The sequence below is a fragment of the Carassius auratus genome, unplaced genomic scaffold, assembly GCF_003368295.1.
Source record: "Carassius auratus strain Wakin unplaced genomic scaffold, ASM336829v1 scaf_tig00024481, whole genome shotgun sequence".
Classification (NCBI taxonomy): Eukaryota; Metazoa; Chordata; class Actinopteri; order Cypriniformes; family Cyprinidae; genus Carassius; species Carassius auratus.
The window spans coordinates 9,393-32,870 of record NW_020525349.1 but is presented as its reverse complement, the minus strand read 5'-3'; the positions used below and the strand labels follow the sequence as shown (position 1 = coordinate 32,870).

At 37.6% G+C, this 23,478-nt stretch overlaps 1 protein-coding gene across 1 annotated transcript; it reads left to right on the top strand.

Moving 5' to 3' along the window:
- The first annotated feature begins 613 nt into the window (after positions 1 to 613).
- On the top strand, positions 614 to 16,040 carry LOC113078170 (UPF0489 protein C5orf22 homolog). Its single transcript, XM_026250485.1, has 9 exons — positions 614 to 811; positions 1,009 to 1,154; positions 1,963 to 2,112; positions 2,267 to 2,681; positions 2,838 to 2,900; positions 3,547 to 3,668; positions 3,854 to 3,920; positions 14,225 to 14,364; positions 15,171 to 16,040. The coding sequence occupies exons 1-9, from the start codon at positions 743 to 745 to the stop codon at positions 15,316 to 15,318; spliced, it is 1,320 nt and encodes a 439-aa protein (XP_026106270.1). The 5' UTR covers positions 614 to 742; the 3' UTR covers positions 15,319 to 16,040.
- The last annotated feature ends 7,438 nt before the right edge of the window (positions 16,041 to 23,478 follow it).

The window sequence follows — 23,478 nt, the reverse complement described above, 5'->3', positions numbered from 1 at the left end:
ATCTTAGCTATGCGTTTTGTCCTTACTCACCCAAACCACTTAACTTAACTGAAGACACCTTTTACTTAACATGATTTTACTTATCGGTTAAGCTGAAGACACATTTTTGAAGATTTGATTTATTTATTTATTTATTTTTAGAAAATAAGCATGATTGGATTCCTCACAAATCAACTCTTTTATGTTTTTATTTTTTTATTTTATTTTTTTTTACATTGGCATCTTTGACATGCATCTTTGAGCCTACGGTAGTATTTCGTGTAAGTAAAATACTTAAGTAATTTTAAAATCAGATACTCAAAGACTTTTACTCAAGTTGTTTTGGATTTGGTGACGTAATGTAATGGAGTAATTTTTACTGTAAGGTTTCTGTACTTTTACTCGAGTATGGTTTTTATGTTCTCTTTACGGCTTGGATTAATGTATTGCTAATTATGTATTTTTCATTATTATTATTATTATTATTATTATTATTATTATTATTACTACTACTACTACTACTACTACTATTTATTATTATTATTTACCTTTGAAAGATTTTAAGGATTACTTGTCGTAGGAATCCAAAACTTCATCAAGTCTTGCTTGTTTCCACCCGGTTGAAAACAGAGGACGCACAGTGCACCACTTATAGCGGTGTATAAAGTCTAAATAAAGCTTGCAGTTTTCAAGATAATAATAATTATTATTATATTTATTATTATTACACTCTCGAAAAAAGAAAAAAAAAAACACACACACAATGAAGACGCCTCCTCAGAAACGCGTGTATCCTAAACTGCCCGTGTGGATTGTGGAGGACCATCATGAGGTAACGTTAAGTTAGATAATGTGATTTCAGTTCTTGCTAATGTAACTTCCAGGCTTTGAAGCCTGACGCAACCAAATAATGCATCAACAGTAACTTAGTTCCAATAACAGCAAAGTTAGTGGCTTTGAATGATAAATCAGCCACTAAACGTGTAAAAAAGAAAATGGTAACCGAAATGTTATGTCCACCTGCATTAGGTTGTGAAACACATATATCGTGCCATTGGCTCGAAACATATTCCAATGAAGGACCTGAAAATGATCCATTTGGACTCCCATCCTGATCTCCTCATCCCTGTGAACATGCCTGCTGATACAGTCTACGACAAAGAGACTCTGCTCAGGTGAGTTTACAAGGCTTTTTCATCAACTTTGGACACGATCATAAATTATTCGATTACGGTATTTTTGGAAACAATATAACGTTATATATATATATATATATATATATATTTTTTTTTTATATATTTATTATTATTATTATTATTATTATTATTATTATTATTATACTACATAAACTGTCATGGAAACTTGTAAGATCAGAAGTTAGTTTTGTGTTATTATTATTTATTTTTTCCCCCTCTGTGTCAAAAACCATTCATGTGCAGATTTGATAGTTTTACCCTTGTCCCAGGCACAGACTGTCACAAATATGAAAATCCATTATTAAAATGTTATTTTATTATTCTGTGAAATGTAAAACTCTAAATAATAATTGATACAATTTCATTATTTTAAGTGAAGACTTTGTGTTTCGTTGTTTAGCCTATTATTTAATAAAATAGATATATGAAATAATTCTAGAACATTATTCTTTTTAAGCTTTTTGTTGTGCATCATTTCCAATCGAATGATAAAATTTTCTAAAAATCTTTTAAAAAGAAAAAGTATAATTTAATTGTTTTATATTTCAAGTAATGAGTATTTATTAAGTTATTGACAATTAAAAATTGACAAAAAATAGCACAGTACAGAAAGTACGACTTGTTGAGGTCTACAGGGCTATTGTCAAAGACTTAAAGAGTAAAATGCATGAATACCCCTCTGAATATTAAAATCAGAGGAACTTTAAAAAAGAGAGGTCATGCTGGTGAAAATAAAGCCATTCACACCAGTGAGCATAAGGGTTGACATGTTATCATTTGCCTGCAGTGAGCTGAGCATTGAGAATTGGATTATGCCAATGGTCTATGCTGGACACGTATCCCACGTAGCCTGGCTGCATCCGTACTGGGCTCAGCAGATCAAAGAAGGACAGCATTCTATGTGTGTGGGGAAAGATTCATCCACAACCACCATCAGGTCAGGTGCAGCGTATCAGCATGGAACCATGAGATGGCAGCAGAGTCAGACGTTCATTTACTATTAATAAAGATGAGATTTCCACCTTGTCAGGAAACAGTGTACTGTTAAAATCATGTAAAAACATTCGGAATAACTCTCGTTCTCTTTGCAGGGTCACAAGCAGAGACGATTACTTTTTGAGTGACGCTCTTTACGTTCCACTGGATCAGCTGGAAAACCCAAAAGAGTTGCATTTAAATGTCATCCGCGTGGATCCTGTTGACAGTTCGCAGGAAAGGTCGCGTGGAAATGGCCAAAGTGGTGCTAAAATACCAAAACCGACTGCAAAAGAGGACAGAGATGTGCAGTTAAAACAGGAGTCCCCGTGCACTTCCTCTCCTCGACCGCTTGATGGCAGCACTGCGTCGGGAAACTGCAGTCACACAGTCACGAAGACCGAGGAGGGCTCAACAAACTGCATCACGGAGCGGCTTTTAGCGGTTATAGAGCAAACTGACCCGTTCATACTTGACATTGACTTGGATTTTTTCTCCTGTAAGAACCCTTTCAAGGAGATGTACACGCAGGTGGAGTTAGTCAAGCTGATATACAAAGAGCTTTATAGACAAATAGAAGAAATTAAATATAATCATTTTTTTTTCCAGAACTCGCATGGAATCGATATTGTTTTATTTGTAGTTATATCTATCTAAATTGTGTTTTCCACTGTTGTTGTCTTACAGGAAGAGTGTGCTCTCCTGCAAGAGTTGTACAGCTTTAGCAGGCCACAGCAGGATTCAGACGAGGTAAGGAGATTCCTAATCAAATGTATTATAATTAATCATGAGATATTCCTTCATCGTAGCAACAAGCTCTTTGGATGTTCCCAAACACCTTCAGGGGATGAAGCTAAATCTAATCTTAAGAAGCTAAATTTAATTTTTTTATTGATTTTTTATTTTATTTTTAAACAATGGCATTAACTATGCTCTCCAAGTTAATGGTTAAATCAACGGATGTGTGGTAAAAAAGAGTGTATGTATTAGCTGTTGCAAGAGCTTTTATCAGAATCAGTCAGAACTGTTTTATCATTCATGCTTGACCTCAAAGTAATCTTTGACATCTTCTCATTTGAATGCTGATGCATACAGACACAGAAGTCTACTACTGGAAACGTTTTGCATTCTTCTCCTTAAAACCTATTTTAATAGCAAATTATGTTATTAGCCTGACAATGCAAATGAAAAGTTCAATTCAGGGATGAACTTAAATTATCTAGAGTTGTCACAATCACAAATGTACACACTACGGTTAAAAAGTTTGGGGTTTGCAATATCGCCTCTTGCTCAGCAAGGCTGCATTTAAGTGATCAAAATTACAGCAAATAAAATTTTTTTTTTTTCCGATGGTGGCAAAGAACAGTCTTTTACAGTTCCATGTGTTGGTTTTCAGGAGGAGCTCTTAGATTGTGTAGAGAGACGAACTCGCCAGCTTGAAGACCTGGAGGCTGCATTTGCTGAACTGCTAGAGGATGACAGCCAGGAAACTGTTGAACGTTTAGCAGCAAACCCAAGGTATGCATTACGGCTGTCATTGAGACGCTAGAGCCACAGGCTCGGTGCTTTTTGTTTATAGCTCCATTTCAGTGCACTATTGAGCTTGATTGATTGCTGTATGTGGTCAGTATGCATTTGATCAAGCAGGAGATGACAGCCTCGTGCATTGATTTATTGATTTCCTTTCCTCTCTTTCTTTGTAGAATGAAACCTCTTGTCAGACTTGTACACAGCCTTAAGAATCGAACTCAGTCACCGGACTATGAAATGGTAAAGTTGTGTGTGCGTGTGTGTGTGTGTGTTTCCTTTTGGTATTTTAATCATGTTTGAAGTATGTGTAAGGGAAACAGGTCAATTTAGCTCAAAGGGAATCATTTAAGATTTTAAAGGGAATTTGAACAGAATCACTGTTTCACGGCTGCTCACGGAGACGCGCCTGCGGTTCAGTGAACGAGCCGTTTCACATCAAATCTGCGCTGGATACTAATATCCAAACTATAGTGAAAACACTATCAATTAGCACAGTAACAAGATCGACAGTTTAAGACATTAACTTGTAAGCACAAAACACAAGATACTTCTCTTTTCAATATGAATAAGGCTTTATTAGATAAATCTAAGACATATAAACTAATCTAACACATAAACGCACGCACACACACATTCACACAAGTTGCAGGAAGGTCGAAAGTTAGGGAAAGATGAGTTTAAGAGAATGGAAATATGGAATCCCAAGTTAACAGCAATACGTTAAATTGCATAGACATGAACAACCATCAATCACGTAATTAGCGCTCGCATTGAGTTCCTCAATGGGGTTAAAATTATATTAGATACACCAGTAAAGGTCACAGTCTGGAGGTAAAGTTACTTGCATCTCCTGTGAAGGAGCCTCGGTGAAAGGGCTATCCCGAGGTCGTTGATTGGCTGGAAGTTCAGTCTCTGAAGTGACGTCTTGGGAAGCCCGTGGTTGTTGGGCGTTGGCTGAAAGTGCAGAGTCGTGTTCGCTGGTTGAAGTTGAATGGACGTTACAAAACTTAACTCAGAACACGAAACTCTCAAACGGAAAAGAAAAGAAATAAAGTTTGACGAGACTAGGTTGTGTTCCTTCTCATAGTAGCAGCAGGCAGGCACGCTGGAACCGCGCTCAAAGAACAATGATGACTACCGCATGGCTAGATGCTACAAGCTAAAGCTAGGTAGCAAAGCTACAAGCTAAAAGCTAAGAGCAGGCATGACTGATAGCACGAGCAAGGCTGGAACTAAAAGCCGACATGGCTAATAGCAGCAGGCAGACTAGAACTAAAAGCAGACTAAAAGCAAGGCATGACTAAAAGCAAACTAAAAGCGAAATTACATCGTGTCCAAAGTATTTAAAACTTCCTGTTGGCCACCCCTCAAATGTTGCCTTGACCAATCAGATATGTTCTTGAGTCTTGGGTATCATAAATCATTTGTTTATCTTACCAAGCATGTGGTTCTTGCCTCACAGGGTCTAATTTTGGACATGATTCCTATAACATGATTATGATATATTTTACAAATAAATGATTGTCAGGGCAATATCAAGCAAGAAAATTCAATCACACACATATCAAACACGACTATGTACCCTTCAGCTATACCATAGTCATTTAAAGAAAACATACACGATAAGTGATTATAACATGATAGTCAAATGTGTGGGTTACACGTAAATGAATATGGAGTTAAGCAATAGAATGATTCATTCATAAGTCTTTTTTGAGTTCATTCTGGTCCATATATAATGTATAAAAAGGGTTTCTTTGCCATTCTCTGGCAAAGGACTTTTCTGTGAAGACAAAGGTTTAAAGCCCTTCCCCCTTAGGAATTTCAGTCTGGTTTCACTGGCTGGGGGGGGAAGTCAATGCAAGTATTTAACTTGATCTCCTGGGTTTACATGTGATGTCCAGCGTTGCATTCCAATCACGAACAATAAATTTGACAATCTCTTCTTTGAATTAAAATTGTCAATAATTGTTCTATTGGTGTTAATGTTGAAAGCTGTTGTGTGAACAAGTTGGTTGGTTGGTTATCTTGTTTGGTTCCTGTGGCACTAGAACTGATTTATGACTTCCTGAGGAATTCAGCTCATGTTTCAATGCACACAGCTCTGATAGACTCTTTGATTTGTCTGATTTGACTCATTTCTGCTACATATATCCCCCTTTCGATCGGCGAGGTGTTTAGGTGAAGACATCGTCGATCGCTGGAGAAACAAAGGCAGAAGAAGCAGACAAACACAGCAAACAGCAAGACAACACCTCCATGACAGTTACTGTACTGGTGCAGGCATCAGGTTATTTAGGTAGACGTGGTTAAGTTCAATTAGTCAATGTAGTTTAGCACATTGAGGATAGTTTAGATCGTCTTGGAAATTGTTTTTATTTTGATTCATCAATCAAATTTGTGGTTAACTTTGTTTGGTTCTTCTAGGTTGTCTTACTTTACATGTTTACCATTAGTTTTCTAGTAATTTCATTTTCAATTCAATGACTTGACCTATCATGCATGGAGCTCTCTGGCTTCCATTCAGTTTAGAGTGGCTGGCGGATATTAGGTGTTGCGAGTCAATCCTAATATCAGACCTTCGACCCTCGCAGGGTGTCTAGGCGTTTCACCTACTCAGGAAAGAGGGGAAGGAGAAGGATAGGTAAAAGAAGAACAAAACAAAACAAGGCTGCTGTGGGTTTTCCTAGCATGTGTTACAACTACTATTGAGCTAGGATGTCAGGTGCAGCTAGTGTGTCGTGAACCTTAACTTAGTGTCAGGTGTTCTACCTATTGTGAGGATGGCTGCACGTTTCTTCATGGTGGGTATGTGTAACTTTGTTACACTAAAAGTTGGATATTCTACCTGTGGGAAGAATATGTTTGTTGACTGTGTTATCAGTAGATGTGTTTACCTCTGGGTGTAGGTAATGTTGTGTGTTACTGGTGTAGTGCATGTGTGGTCAGATCTGTTCAAGTCTGTGTTGTCTCCCCCTTTTTCTAGCATGTCACTGAAGACTAGCTCTCAGCATCCTTGGCTTGGATGAGGGCGTGTCCATGGTCTAATGAGGGGTCAGTCCAGCAAGGCAGGAAGTTCTTTAGCAGACAGTCGGAGGCAGTTTGGCATGGCTGTGTGAAGCTGAGTTGCAAAACTTGTCTCTTATGTTGCATTCTTCTTGTGATGCCTTCTGGCTGTAGCAGACTTTCTGACCTTCTGTGCTCTGGTGGTTGCTGTTGCACAGACAGGGAATTTTGGAACTTGGAGTTGGAGTTCATTTGACAGTTTGTTAGTGACTGAGGTGATGTCCTTTAGTACCTCAGATTCTTCATCAACAGTTGGCCGTGAAAGACTTGTTCATTCTGGGTTGTTGTTGAACAGGTGCTTGTCATCTCTGATGTGGTGCACCAGGTGATCACCGGCCTTCCGTTCTGTCGCTGGTCACAGCGAGCATGACTCAACTTTGTGGTCATATGCATGTAAATTGTCTTGAAGGAACTCTCTTAGTTGTTCCATGACTTGTTCCGTGTCTTCTAATGGTAAGCGGTCATGTTCTTGTGCATACTCAGCACTGTGCATGTCTGAGTGGTGCTGAGGTGGGTTTTGTTGTCGCTTACCCACACGAGTTGCTTTTGGATGAGTCAGGTGATTACCTTTGGATCTCTGGTTAGGTTTCCAGATGTTATCCTTTTGGTTTCTTGAGAAGCGTGGCTGGTCCCATGGATTTTTCCAGCAGTTGGGCTGAAAGCGGTCGTGGATATGGGCGTCACGTTCTCTGTGCTCTTGATGGAAGACTCTGGTGTTGTGATGCCACTGGGTGTCGTCCAGTGCAAGGCTTGAGTCTTTGTTGACAGAGTTCAAGAGTGTGGAGGTTTTGCTACCTTTCTTTGAGGCCACCTTCTGCTTGTTATAGGCCTTCTGTGTTAGGTCACGCAACTGTTGGATGGTCATGGAGTTCGGACAGGCCATGACACCTAGATGGTGACTGACTCCAGGGTGCAGATTTCTTAGGAAGAGGCTTTTGAAGTTCACATCCTCTTCAAGGTCAGGGCTGTTGTGTGCACCAAAGTAGGCTTGTCGGAGTCGGTTGTAATAAGCTTGTGGAGTCTCTTGACGACCTTGTTTGGTTTCCAAGGCAGTTAATAGTCCATGGTCAGACTCTGGGTCTGTAAACTCTTTAATCAGGACCTCACGAAGTCGCTGGTAGTTTGACTTGGTTTGACTGGGCTGTCGATCTAAAAAGTTTCGTACCTCGGAACTGGACGTGGCTCTAAGGAGGTATAACCAGTCTCTGTCAGTCACATGAGGTCTCACTTCCAGGTGAAATTCGATATCTAGCAGGTAAGCTTGGATGTCGGGGCTTTCTGTGGAGTTCGGGTTGAACCTGCTGATGTTTTTAGACAGCTTGTTGAGGTCTTTGATTGTCATCCCGTGTGCAGCTTCAAGGCCTTGGACGGGAGGTTTTCTTTCGTTGGCAGGAAAGGGTTGTGTGGCGAAGGCAGGTGAGGTTTTGGGTTGTGGCCCTTCGCTCCTTTCGTCATATGCCAGTTCTTGGACGTGGGACTCTGCTCTGCTCAGCAGTGATGAGGCTAAGAGATGTTTCTCTTTTCTTGGCTCTAGTTTGTGCTTGTAAGCATTTTGGAGTTCTTTTCTGACCATGTAGAGCTCATCGTTGGTATCATCTAGTTGTTGGGTCAGATTGTCCATTTCAGTTCTGTACCTTTCAAGGTGGTCTTTCAAAGCACTGATTTCAGAGTTCTTGTTTCTGATGTCTAGCTTGGCTTTCTCTAGTAGCTGTTCGGCATACTGGAGTCTGTTTACCAGGTCTTTCTGAGCAGCCGTTGCATGTCGCTGGTCGAGCTGAGCTGCTGCCAGGGCTGCTAGGAGCTTCATAACTTGTTCTGTTGTATCCTGCTCCCTCTCGCTGGGTGCTTTGAGTTGATTTTGAACTTTCACTTCCAGCTTGTCTATGCGACGTTGAGCACGTGTCAGCTCCTCTTGAAGGTGGGTGATGTGCTTGTCGCTCAGTTTCAGCTGGGTTGTGAAGGCATAGCTTAGTGAGCTCGTGATCTTGACTAGCTCCTCGTGGTTGTTGTTCTGGCTTGAATCTTGTGTCAGGAATCTTCTCAGGATTAGGATTATTATTAAAAATAATAACAGTTCAAATGTCTTTGGAGTGAGGCTGTCTGTTATGCCTCTCAGCCAAATGTTCACATCTTCCCCATGGGAAATGGGGTCTGCAGTCTGCGGCATGTTGTCACGCTGGGAAGAAGAGAGACTGACACAGATCTGTTTGGAGTAAAAGCCTATGTGTGGTGGGACAACTAAGTGTTGTATCAGTGATTGTGAACCACTAGTGAAATGTGGTGATGACTGTGTTGGTCTCAGGGTGTTTAAGTAGACTAGAGATGCGAAGACTTTGTCACTCTAATGAGGAAGAGGAAAAGAGAGACAGAGGTGAAAAACAAATTCAAATGACAAGCAAAATTTCTGTTTTTCAAATGAGGAAAATTATTTTTTCCAATTAAATGTTATCAAAAACGTAAACAATATTATTATATTTCTTGCTTTGGACAAAAGAATACAATAATAATTCTGATATCTCTTTTCTTAGTCTGACAGGATTGACACCGTACACCTTTCAGTTGGACGGCTCACCAGGGAGTCAGCAAAGGCGACAGTTGCTCAACACGTATCTCTATTAAATTGATCTCAACGATGGATGAGATGCTAAAACTTGGAATGCGTTTCCAAATGTAGGGAGGTTAGGAAGAACAAATGAGAGGATGATTACAATCAAATTCATAAGGATGATTCGTCGTCTTTGGCACGATTGTGTATTTACTTCACTTAGAATTGATTGATGGTTCTTACATGTCCTACAAATGTAAAAAGAGAAGAGGAAAGTAAAGGAGAGAGAGGACGGAGATGGTAAGTCTCAGAAGCGGTTACCTCAACTACAAGGAGAGCGTTGTGTTAGTTGCTGCACAACTAATCAAACAAAATAAACTTTAAATGAAAGAGAGTTGTCTTTCTAATTTATTTGAACTCGTAGTGAGGGATAACAATGTCTCCTTTTAGGGCTCAGGTTTGTCGTTCCCAGGCTAGGATACACAAAGTAAAGAAATGGTAAGAAAAAGTAAAATTAAAAAAATTAATAAATGGGCAAAATATGCAAAAATGAAAAAAAAAAAAAGGAAATCAATAAGTAAAACAATAGTGGTTAAGTGTATAACCAAAATAGGAAGGGGGTAAAACGCATTCAAATAAGTAAAGGTCTGAATAGCATATATTCAGATGGGTAATAAATAAATTAGGAAGAATAAGTTTACTTAAACTTCCAAAGTTCAAGGCTTATTCATTCCTAAAATAATAAGACCCAAAAGAGAATACTAGAAATAAAAGATCATATGAAATGATCTGAGAGGGAAATTTTAAATGATTCAAAATAAATTTAATGTTTCAATTAAATTTCAATTTGACAATTAATAATTGTGAGTCAGTATTTCCCTTTCTAGTAAAATGAAAATAAGTGGTCTAGTGAGAAAACAGAGCGATAAAAAGAAAGAGACTAACAAGTGTTAGTTAAGATGTTGAAAATGGTTAAATCACGTCAGCGTTGCCCAAACACACATTATTCTACCACTGGATGGTAATGCTAACGGCTAACCTTTGAGGCTAGTGGCTTTAGTATAGACTTCAATGTAAATGCAATGGTTTCGTTAGCTTAGCGACACCGCAGAGTTTGTGCGCTGCGCGTGCACAGTTCAGAGTTGCTCCGGAAGTACGTTAGGCTTCCGGGTCACGGTCGTCACTATGGCAACCAAAACACATTCTAGTGGATCAGCACATGAATCGTTGCATTGTTGCAAATACAGTTAAGCATGTTACATGAAATGTCGGCTCATTTCAACACTGTACAAATAACAACACCGCCTTTCAGTTGGTTTTGCGATGTGGCACTTAAACTCTCAGTTTGTATAGAGTTAAATTTATCTTAATTCAAATAGCAGCTTCCTGCTGTAGTTAAGGGAACACAGTTATATCAATCTCAGCAATTTGAATCTCCGTGCCAGTTTTTCTGGACACAAACATAAAAGTTTTCCTTCGCTGTTGGTACACAGTTAAACTTTACTTGATCAAGCTTTTAAAACACTCCCATTCAAATTACTCTCGGACACACGCAGTGTTACGCGAGATTGCATTCACTTTGTGAACGGATACAAATGGGCAAACATTGTTCTCTAATGTTTAACGTTAATTTAGGGGAGTAGAATATCAAATTTGATTCGGCAGTGGAACACGCACTGGCAATCAAACAATATGAAATATGAATACGGGGACTTTGATAAATAGATTGAGGAACCCGCTCAAAACTATTCTTTATTCACCGATTTATATCCCTTTTGAAACACTAACAGTTTAGCTCCGTTCAGCAAACAGTGACTGAGATAGCGTTTGAGACACTGGAACACGCAGTGAAATCAAATCAGCTATAAAACAAGGCATTACACAAATGAGGAACACGCTCAATTTCTACCTTATTGTACGATCTCAGATGTTTACTTTTAAGTTCACTTACTGCTGTTAACAAAGGGGAGACGGACTCGAGTTAAAGTCTCCTCTAGCTCCTTTCATTCAAGCGGGAGGGCGCGCGCTGCTTACGTCACGCAAACACACACACATACTCAGGTCTCGGAAGCTTTTCATCCGTCATTCCTTTAGCAAAATCAAAGATTAAATAACTTGGTTTATGCTCACAATTTAGGTTAAACTGCCCGCAATCATTCTCCACCATAATAAATGTAAGGGAAACAGGTCAATTTAGCTCAAAGGGAATCATTTAAGATTTTAAAGGGAATTTGAACAGAATCACTGTTTCACGGCTGCTCACGGAGACGCGCCTGCGGTTCAGTGAACGAGCCGTTTCACATCAAATCTGCGCTGGATACTAATATCCAAACTATAGTGAAAACACTATCAATTAGCACAGTAACAAGATCGACAGTTTAAGACATTAACTTGTAAGCACAAAACACAAGATACTTCTCTTTTCAATATGAATAAGGCTTTATTAGATAAATCTAAGACATATAAACTAATCTAACACATAAACGCACGCACACACACATTCACACAAGTTGCAGGAAGGTCGAAAGTTAGGGAAAGATGAGTTTAAGAGAATGGAAATATGGAATCCCAAGTTAACAGCAATACGTTAAATTGCATAGACATGAACAACCATCAATCACGTAATTAGCGCTCGCATTGAGTTCCTCAATGGGGTTAAAATTATATTAGATACACCAGTAAAGGTCACAGTCTGGAGGTAAAGTTACTTGCATCTCCTGTGAAGGAGCCTCGGTGAAAGGGCTATCCCGAGGTCGTTGATTGGCTGGAAGTTCAGTCTCTGAAGTGACGTCTTGGGAAGCCCGTGGTTGTTGGGCGTTGGCTGAAAGTGCAGAGTCGTGTTCGCTGGTTGAAGTTGAATGGACGTTACAAAACTTAACTCAGAACACGAAACTCTCAAACGGAAAAGAAAAGAAATAAAGTTTGACGAGACTAGGTTGTGTTCCTTCTCATAGTAGCAGCAGGCAGGCACGCTGGAACCGCGCTCAAAGAACAATGATGACTACCGCATGGCTAGATGCTACAAGCTAAAGCTAGGTAGCAAAGCTACAAGCTAAAAGCTAAGAGCAGGCATGACTGATAGCACGAGCAAGGCTGGAACTAAAAGCCGACATGGCTAATAGCAGCAGGCAGACTAGAACTAAAAGCAGACTAAAAGCAAGGCATGACTAAAAGCAAACTAAAAGCGAAATTACATCGTGTCCAAAGTATTTAAAACTTCCTGTTGGCCACCCCTCAAATGTTGCCTTGACCAATCAGATATGTTCTTGAGTCTTGGGTATCATAAATCATTTGTTTATCTTACCAAGCATGTGGTTCTTGCCTCACAGGGTCTAATTTTGGACATGATTCCTATAACATGATTATGATATATTTTACAAATAAATGATTGTCAGGGCAATATCAAGCAAGAAAATTCAATCACACACATATCAAACACGACTATGTACCCTTCAGCTATACCATAGTCATTTAAAGAAAACATACACGATAAGTGATTATAACATGATAGTCAAATGTGTGGGTTACACGTAAATGAATATGGAGTTAAGCAATAGAATGATTCATTCATAAGTCTTTTTTGAGTTCATTCTGGTCCATATATAATGTATAAAAAGGGTTTCTTTGCCATTCTCTGGCAAAGGACTTTTCTGTGAAGACAAAGGTTTAAAGCCCTTCCCCCTTAGGAATTTCAGTCTGGTTTCACTGGCTGGGGGGGGAAGTCAATGCAAGTATTTAACTTGATCTCCTGGGTTTACATGTGATGTCCAGCGTTGCATTCCAATCACGAACAATAAATTTGACAATCTCTTCTTTGAATTAAAATTGTCAATAATTGTTCTATTGGTGTTAATGTTGAAAGCTGTTGTGTGAACAAGTTGGTTGGTTGGTTATCTTGTTTGGTTCCTGTGGCACTAGAACTGATTTATGACTTCCTGAGGAATTCAGCTCATGTTTCAATGCACACAGCTCTGATAGACTCTTTGATTTGTCTGATTTGACTCATTTCTGCTACATATGTCATCCCAGATATCCCAAATAGTTTTATGCTTTCATAGTCTACAATGATGTATGTAAAAAAAAAAGTTTCAAATCATCTTATTTTACCTTCATATTCTTGTAATAAACTCCTCAAACATAATGAAAAACCAGATGGCGGAAAGATACTGAAGCTTTAATCTTCTGTTTTAATGTAGAGGACACATTCACTTTTCAGAAATGTGGCTCGTATCCATGCTAGTCACGTTGTTTCTGCTTGGGGTCAATTTGAAATTGAACGGTGCTGAAAAATACAAAGAAATAAATCAAAATAAGCTCCTGTCTGGTGTATTGCTGAGCTCATGTTAGCGAATGTATTTATTTCTGTTTAACATCTCTGAGGCGCCTCAGACCAAACAGTAGTTTTGAAAGCCCTAAACATCCTTGTCAATTTAAATGAAAATCAAAATATATATAAATTAATAAATATATATAATATATATAGAGAGAGAGAGAGAGAGAGAGAAATAGATATGTAAGTGCGTGTATATGTGTATATATATATATATATATATATATATATATATATATATATATATATATACGAACATTTATATATAATCATGTGTTAAGTAAAAACATGCTGATGTAATGAATGTGATTCGAGGCATTCTCTTTAAAAACAAGTCATGCATTTTAAAGTTAATGTATTTCAGAAAACAGTATCTAAACATCTTTGATATAAGGCACAATACTAATTAAAAATGTTTTGCAGTGATGAGGAAAAATAGTGGTTTATCAGTTTGTTACTTGATGTCAAGTATATTTTCAAGATATTGAGAGCCTCCAAGCAAACCATGAGGGATGACAAATTTGCGTTCCTTGGTTTGTGTTGCTGAGGCTCTTCTGCCGGTGCCGCAGGCTGATATATTTGTGCCCGTGGTGTTGAGTTTAGGTGCATCAAGCAGGCTTGACCTGTGATTACTCCGAGCTCCCTCACCACATCAGCAGTGAGGAGGAGATCCAGCAGTTGATCACGGCCGTGCAGCTCTTCCTGAAAGCCCTGCCCAAACCCACCATAGTCACTATATCCAGGTACATCGGTCAGAGCATTCACACATCTGTTCTGTGTCTCCTTTTGAAAAATACATTGGGTTCTTCAAGCTTTCACTTATGGTTTGTTACATCCTCTAAGGTTAAAAGGTTTTTTTTTTCTTCCCCCTTAGAGAAACATCGTATTTCTTGTTTTCTTTTCGGTCTGCAATTTGTAATTTGTGATATAATGATCGTAAGTAGGCTGCTAGTTGCCCCAAAAGCAGATGCTAGAATCTGTGCCGTTGAGACCGATAGTGTTATTTGAGACTGGTGTCTGAGTGATCTGTTAGCATGCATTTTAATGAGCATAGTCTCAACATCACACTCATCAGTCACTCTCTTATCTGTGTGAGTCAAGGGGAGCTCAGCCCTTCATGGAGTCTTTTTTTTTTTTTTTCTTGTTTGTTTGTATTTATCAATGTGTATTAATTAATATCACTGGGGTCTATATTCACTTCAAAAGTTTGGGGTCGGTAACATTTTTTAATGTTGCTTTACTCTAGTCCTCAGTGTCACGTGATCCTTCTCATGTTAATCTAATATGCTGATTTGGTGATAAGAAATATTTCTTATTTTTAGAAAAATTGAAAAGCGATGTGCTGCTTAATATTTTTGTGGAATAGTTTTTTGTTGTTGCTTTTAACGTTTTATTTATTTATTTATTTGTAACCGCAAACTTTTGAACAGTAGTGCATTTGTCTATATGTCATTGCACATATATTATTAATGTACGAATACTGTTTAAATAAGATTAAGAAAATATAAGATTTGAGATGTTTCTTACATTTTCCATTTGTTCATGTCAGATCCAGTTTAGATGAGTATTGCCCAGCGGAGCAGGTGGATTCCATCCAGAACAGCGTGCTGAACATTCTAGAGTCCCTCTTTGGCTGCTTAGATGTTCACAGAGAGTATGAATCAATACCATCGGAGATCGCATCACAGACGCCATGAGGAGGGACGGAGGGAGGGAGGTTAAATTCAGCAGCAGCTGCGGCATATTCTTTACCAGTAGCTGCTTTCAGAAGAGTGGATGTAGCAAAGCTTTTAAAACCTTGCTGTGATTTAGCTGTGTACTCTGTTACTGCCTGCTTTGAGTGCATATGTAACAGTGAGGTTGAGATGCATAGATGCAAATGCATTCATTCAAAGTAAGAGATGGCGAAACACTGGGTAATATTTGTTTCTGAATTGTCACCAAATTAATTGTTTATTAGCACAGTAAAGTAAAAAGCCTAAGACTTTCATATGAATTCTGTGCTGGAGTCATTTATCCTTTGTGCATGCATACTTCAGTCTGGGAATAGCAGATACATTGATACAAAACTGCACATTTCCCCTTTTTCTGTGTGGCCCTTTGTGCTTCGGCTGTCTTTGTCTGAAGCCTGAGGTGGTTACCAATTCACCTGAGCTTTGTACATTTCACCCTCCTTTATTGCTCTATGCCCACAGACTTGTAGACTGGCCTGAATATGCCTGACCTGACTTTTAATTTCACTGCATGACAAAACAACTATAAGCTAGTAAAAGGATAGTTCACGAAAGAGTGAACATTTTTACCATTTACTCACCCTCATTTCGACCCAAATTTGCATGGCTTTTTTTCTTCTGTGAAACAAAATGTCAAATAAAAATCAGTGGGGTCCAGTGTTGTTTTGAACCCACGATTGAATCACAATTGAAATATTCTCTGAAATATCTTAGGATAGTTTATACTAAGGGTTTGTTGACTTCTTGAATCTGATTGGCTGACAAACGTTCTAAGGTAAGGTGTGCAATGAAAATACAACATCTGAACAATGTCTTGAAGTGTGGTATCCATTGTATAAGCGGAATAATTGACTCCGGTCCGTTGAATTAATAGAACATAATGCACACCAAATTCTGGTGTTACATATAAACTGAGTCCAGTGTACAGAGGGCATGAGAGGAGACGGTCGTCACGGTAACTACTACCAGTCACCTAAAAAGCCCCAGCTGATCGGTTGTTCAGCAGTAATTGGTCCGAATCTTGTGAGAAAGAGACTGTTGCACTGCTACTGTATATTGCCTTTGAATACAGTACAATTTGTCCTTTAAACCAACCTGCATATATATTCTCAACACACTCTTTGTTATTAAGGCTGAAATGTATTCAGTGAAAATCTTTAGCATGAATTGTGTATAATGTTATGTGTGTATAATAACTAGTTTTTAATGCATACTTGCAAAGATCATCAAGATGTCTCAGTGTGAACTGATTTCATAGTCTAATAAGCAGTAATGCTTATAACAAATGCTAAACAATGCAGCACAGGACATCAGTTAGTAGGTCGATTGCAGGCTGTCTCGAAGCTGCTTTGACTTGCAGAAAACAGCAATTGCTGATGTTCTGTGTCGTTACATTTAACACTTCTGAACTCGGGAAAGTACGATGACATAAAAATTGCTTTATTCGGTTGACTTAAGATGAATGCTAGCTTCCATGGTGAATTAATATGACCTGTCATTAGATGCTCTCATAAGAGCAACTGTGACGCATGCTGGCCATCTCTCCGAAACTATATATGTTTCATTAACAGTAATCACAGACTGAATGATGAGTCCTCTAATACTAGTCTGAATACATGATTTGCACAAAATAACACACAGAACGGTCTAAATTGTTTTGACCCTGCACTCAACAGCACTTAAAAAAGTCTCTCCTCTTTTCTGACTCATTTGCCCTACAAAAAACAGCAGTGATGCTTTGTCACGGCAGGATGAATTATTATTTTTTATAACACCTACAGCAAAACAATTAACTGGTATTCAAACTATGTACATGTATATAATGATAATTGAAAGTAAAAGCATCAAGCATTTTTTTAAGATGGGCATTGAAAACGTTTTTCGTTGTTGTTTGGATTTTTTTTACAATTATAAATATCAAGACATTTTCGTATGTTTACTTTAATCTGGATAAAATGTACTTTTATCGAAACTTGATTATATATGAGAGATTATTTTAAAACTCAATGAACCTGGTATGTCTAATATTTATAAAGTTCTGAAACCAAATTGCTTTAGTGCTTTCTATTATTATAAAAAAGCAGTAATTTTAGCAGCAATTTTGCTTTAAAATTGTATAAATATCAGACAAAGTCGGTGTGGCATAACCGAAATGCAAGACATTTTTTAAATCAGTGGAAAACCATTAAGCTAGAGTGCACAGATGAGTCAAGGTCATTGAGTTTTACAATAAGGTAAAATAAATAAATAAAATTGTTTGATAAGACTTTCAATTCAGAAACTGAAAATATGTTCATTGTAGAAGAGGTATTCAAGTCATTTTCAATATCACTAACTATAAAATTTGCATGGTCTGGGACAAACTTTTTTCATGGACAGGCTCACATGAAGATATAAGGCATGATATATTGAAGAAGCCTTTAGTGGCCCTTCCTCTCATCCGGTCCCCGGGGAAAATCTTAATCACAACGATAGCCCTTTTCCGTGATGAATGACCCTAAATGATTTGTTCTATTCATTTCTTTCAAGTGTTGGGTTGGTAATCAAAGCTAATTTAAGCTTTCAGAGAGAGATCATATGTGTATGGAAGCATAATTATCAGCTAAAGGATATGATGGAAAATATAGGCTACAACAGTTTTCTTTCAACCAAATAAGGAGAACAGGTTTGATCAATTTTAAAATTACACTTTAGCTTGCCTAGAAAATTCCCTCACAGACCGCTGCTGTCAAGCAGATTTCTCAGATCAGTGAATATATAGATTTAAGGAAACATTTGGCAGACAATTTTATCCGTACGCATTTTATGAATAGACTATTTCCAGGCATATCCTTTACCTTGAAGTTGTAAACGGCATGATTGTCAATCACAATCCTACTCTATATTATGGCAAAAAGCCTTAAAAAATGTGCGATGTAAAGCACATAAGACCAATTTTCATTTGGGTTTTCACAGAACCAAAGCACTAAATGGAAAACTGCATCTGAGAGGTGAAGCAGACTGTTTTTGGCATCATGTCTAAGCGGGGCGTTGTGCCAGGTTGTGAGTGTTTTCATCTTCACTAAATATCAATGCGATGAAATGCAGACACGCAGAACACAACATTCCCACAGCGTTTAGACTCCCTAATGGATAGATTTTATTCACATCTCAGTCCCTATTTTCCTACAAAGTAATCATGTAAGGCAAAAATAGACTTGCCTGAGCAGCTCGGCGTGATTGTGAATATCATCTTACGCCATTAGCCTTGTTATCTTGCAGGTGTAATTGAAACTGGTTCTCATTTGCATGGTTCATTTGGTTTAAAAATGATTAAATTATTTTTTGCCATTTTTCTTTTGTTCCTCTTCTGATTTTTTTATTTTTTTTATTTTTTTTTATTTCATAAGGTTAAATTAAAACGGAGTTTCCGTCCAGAGCTAATATTATAATATTCCATATTAAGCTAATGAGCAATGAATGGTTTGCATTACTTTGGCTTATAAAATCTACTGTAAAATGCACTGCAAACTCAATGCTTTATGAAAGGCAAACGGGTAAAATAATATACATATTAACATATCGTATAGTTTTTTATATACATATTTGAAATATTTTACAGATTAAAATAAATCAAACACAATAAACTGATACGCATCTGCCTGTCACCCCATTGGTTACTCTGTCTCAGAGCAGTCGTCAGCATATCGAGTAATGGTGCCAGCCTGACTGAGCCCACACGGATGATGTTGCTGTCCCAAAGGTCAAGTATATTATTCAATATCAAGATCGTTCATCAAACAATCAATCAATTAAGGAGATGTATGATCTCTACCCAGCAGACTTTAAGGGAGTCTCATGTCAGGTTTTCAAAAATGCATCTCAAAAAGACAAATAAAGAATAAATAAAGTCTGTCATTTCTGTAAATACAGTGGGCTAATAAACAAATATGTCAGTGATTATGAAAAGAAGAAATCCTTCAAAAAGCTGGTTGCAAGTGCAACCAAACATTAACTAAACCACTACAATTCTTGCACCACACAATTCAGTCATTATTTTTTAAACGTTTTCAGGTTTTCTAAAATATTTTTTATGTATTAAAAAACTGACCTTGGCTTATTGGACCTCTCTGATTTCCTGGTTTTCAACGTAATAACAAAAAAGATTGCTGTTGCCCAACATTCATCTCTTTACTTCGTATAATCTGGAAATGGTGACGCAAAGAACATTCCTCGATAAGTAAAAATGGCAGCTATTCTAAAACTAATGTGAGAGACGGGCTAAGAAAAGACAGACAGCATATAAAACATAGGCCTAGTCAGTAAAATCCCCAGCTATCGGGTTATTTTCCTAAAGCTGATGATGGAGTAGAAGTTGTGGAACAGCAAGTGGACCATGCACATGGAGCAGATAAAAACAGCGCCATCGTCCACGCAGATTTTAGGTTAGTTTGAGTATTATCTTAATGGATGTATTTGGCTTTTTGTGTTTCAACAAACTCACTGTGCAACATGATGTAAGCTTATCAGTTAAATGTGTTTTAAGCGTTGTGGTTTAAAAATAAATGATTTGAAACTATTCATGCACATTAAGCAGTGGGGCAGAATTCATGTCGGTGAATGCCTGACTAAACTTGAGTTCTGTTTCTTACCTTGTGCTTATACAGTATGTTCAAATGCACAGTTATGTATGAAAATGTCCGTCTTTGAAAGTATCCTCTTCCACACAATCGTCTGGGTCTTACATTAATGTTAATAGCTAAAGAAGGCTATACAAGATCCTGGAATTATATTGAGATCTTCACCCACAAATTAAAACACTGTCATCATTTACTCAGCTTCAAGTTGTTCTAAACCTGCATGGATTTCTTTGTTCTCCTCAACATAGCAGATGATTTTTTTGAAGAATGTTCATAACCAGATAGTTTCTAGTGTCCATTGACTCCATTAGTGTTCTTCTGCATTTGACAGCAGAGGGAAATTCATACAGGTTTGGAACAACAGCAAAAGAAAAAAATGTTTGGGGTGAACTACTCCTTTAAAGCAGCCTAATATAGCTGCTGTTGCCATTTGTGTCAATAATGTAAATCAAACATCAGAAAGGATATCACTGACTGTCCTTGACTGAATCACATTTGTAAAATAAGTAAGATTTGTACAGTCTATTTGTACATTAACTTTATAGAAAACAATATTTCTTATTCTTATTCATTTTCTTTTTTTCATTTTTTTTTCAAGTAGGTTGATTTTGTATGTATCTTTGTATGTATATGTATATATATATATATACACATGGGGGGCCCTGCAGTAAGTCATAGCCCCGGGGCACAGTGAGGTCTTAATCTGGCCCTGTCTATCAATCCAGTGCATACATTATTGTCAAGACTAATTATGAAACTCTTAGGCTCATTGCTGTATTTTTCCCTTTTTTATTAACCAAATAAATTAATAACATTTCAACTTCTCCAACCTTAGCCAAGCTCAAATTGCTAAGAAAAAGGTAATTTCAGGCTTTCATGAGGTAGCCTCATTAATTGAGACACCGCCATCAGGTATAGAGCTAAAACGTCAATGCCCATGCTCAATTTGAGGCAATCAGTTTGAGTGACCAAACAGGAGATTTACAGAGAAACCCCTTACTCATATCCTTGCCTATACACAAATTGGCTCAATTTTACACATTTGCATTTCCATAAAAAGATATATTTGCATGCATGCCAAGAATGCATTTTAAGCTGTGAAAAATGTAGCTTTTGTGTGGCAGAAGCACATACGATGAAAGAAAGAAAAAAATGTTTTTTATTCAGCGATGTGTCCAAAGAGATGATTTTTAAGCCTCTTATGAAGCTACAATCTGAGACATTCTTATTATTGGAATATATACTCTTTCACAGTGAATGGACTGTGTTGTCAAATCAAAATCGTTAAAATGTCCACTATTAGCAAGCCTTTTAAATAATGGGGAAAAAGCCAAAAAAGAAGGGATCTGTGTCACACTTAAATTGATCAATAGATTACTCAGAGGTGACCATTTTTTTGTTCAAACCAAAATATAATGAAACAGTTATATTTAGAATTAGAAAGGGCTCAGTCCGTAAAAAACGTTTATGAGGTCTGTTCAAGAGAGAGAGAGAGAGAGAGAGAGAGAGTCTTAGTGTAATATCTTATTGTGTTTGTCATAAATTCATAAATTGTGATTGGTTGCATATGCTGATGTATAACCAGTCTTCATGAACATAATTTAATATATTTTGCAGGGCAGAGAAGCCATTTAATTCCCAACCAAGAATGCAAATGAACTAAACAACAACAGGACAGGTTTTCCATCATGGCTAACAGGCTGTTTCGTATATTTTTCAAATATGTTGAGCTGAAAAAGTTCGCTGGACCAGGAGGATCCCCGAGGTTTACAAATGGTAAACGCCTCTTAATTAGGCAGTTGTCCAAGCGTGTAAAATGACATGTATTGAAGGAGAAGAGGGCCTGATTCAATAAGTACCTGTCTAGAGAAATGTGCTAACATAATTCATCTAGCCATCTTAAACTGCGATTGCTCTCTTTTAGTTAACTGAATGTGTGATTTAATTTGTTTAATACATGGAACTTAATAAAATGTGTGTACTGAGTCACAGAAACATTTTGTGTGTTACACTTTATTTTAAGGTGTCCTACAGTGTAATTATACATATTTACTGAGTAATATTAATTAACCATGTGGCTAGGGTTAGGATTTTGGTTTGGCTTTGGGCTACTTGAATGCAATTATTCATTATTTTTATGCAATTAATTGTTATTATAATAGAAGTACATGTAACGTGTAACAAGTACACCTTAAAATAAAGTGTTACCATTTTGTGTTTATGTTGTAACTACATCACCTTGATGCAAAAAGCATCTTTCTCCATTGACAGGCATTAAAAATTAGCACCAAATTCTCACTACATACATTGAAACTATTTTATTATATAAGAGTAGATAGTAAAAGTGTTATATCACTTGTATTTAAAAGCTTGAATATCATGTCACAGACTGGGACAGTGAAGCGTTTGAGACTGTGTGTTCTTGTGAGAGAGATTAGTCACTTACGGTTCAGGTGACTGGCTCAAACCACCTGTAATTAGGAAAGAGTTTTCATGATCAAAAGAGATGGCAGAATTTAAATTGTGTACAGGTGCAGCTCAATAAATTAGAATGTTGTGGAAAAGTTCATGTATTTCAGCAATTCAACTCAAATTGTGAAACTCGTGTATCAAATCAATTCGTTGCACACAGACTGCAGTAGTTTCAGTCTTTGGTTCTTTTAACTGTGATGATTTGGCTCACATTTAACAAAAACCCACCAATTCTCAATACTTCATAATACCAATAATAATAATAAATATTATAAATAATATATGTATATATATTATTTTTTTTATTTTTTTTATTTTCATGAATTGTTGGCCTTCTGGAAAGTATGTTTATTAACTGTATATGTATTCAATACTTGGTAGGTGCTCCTTTTGCTTTAATTACTGCCTCAATTCAGCGTGGCATGGAGGTGATCAGTTTGTGGCACTGCTGAGGTGGTATGGAAGCCCAGATTTCTTGTCTCTTGCTTCTCATTTCCCTCTTGACAATACTCCATAGATTCTCTATGGGGCTCAAGTCTGGTGAGTTTGCTGGTCAGTCAAGCACACCAACACGATGGTCATTTAACCCACTTTTGGTGTTTTTGAAAGTGTGGGCAGGTGCCAAATCCTGCTGGAAAATGAAATCAGCATCTTCAAAAAGGTGGTCAGCAGAAGGAAGCATGAAGTGCTTCAAAATTTCTTGATGAACGGATTCAGTTCAGTGACTTTGGTTTTCAAAAAAACACAATGGACCAACACCAGCAGATGACATTGCACCCCAAATCATTCAGGTTCAGGAGTGCCTAAACAAGAGGAATATGACTGTACTGTAGCAAAATTCATTGACACATCTGGAGGCTTCCCCAGCCTCCTGGGAAGCATTCCTTTTTCCTCCCACTCAACTTTCTGTTAACATGCTTGGATACAGCACTCTGTGAACAGCCAGCTTCTTTGGCAATGAATGTTTGTGGCTTACCCTCCTTGTGAAGGGTGTCAATCCTCCTTGTGAAGGGTGTCTTCTGGACAACTGTCA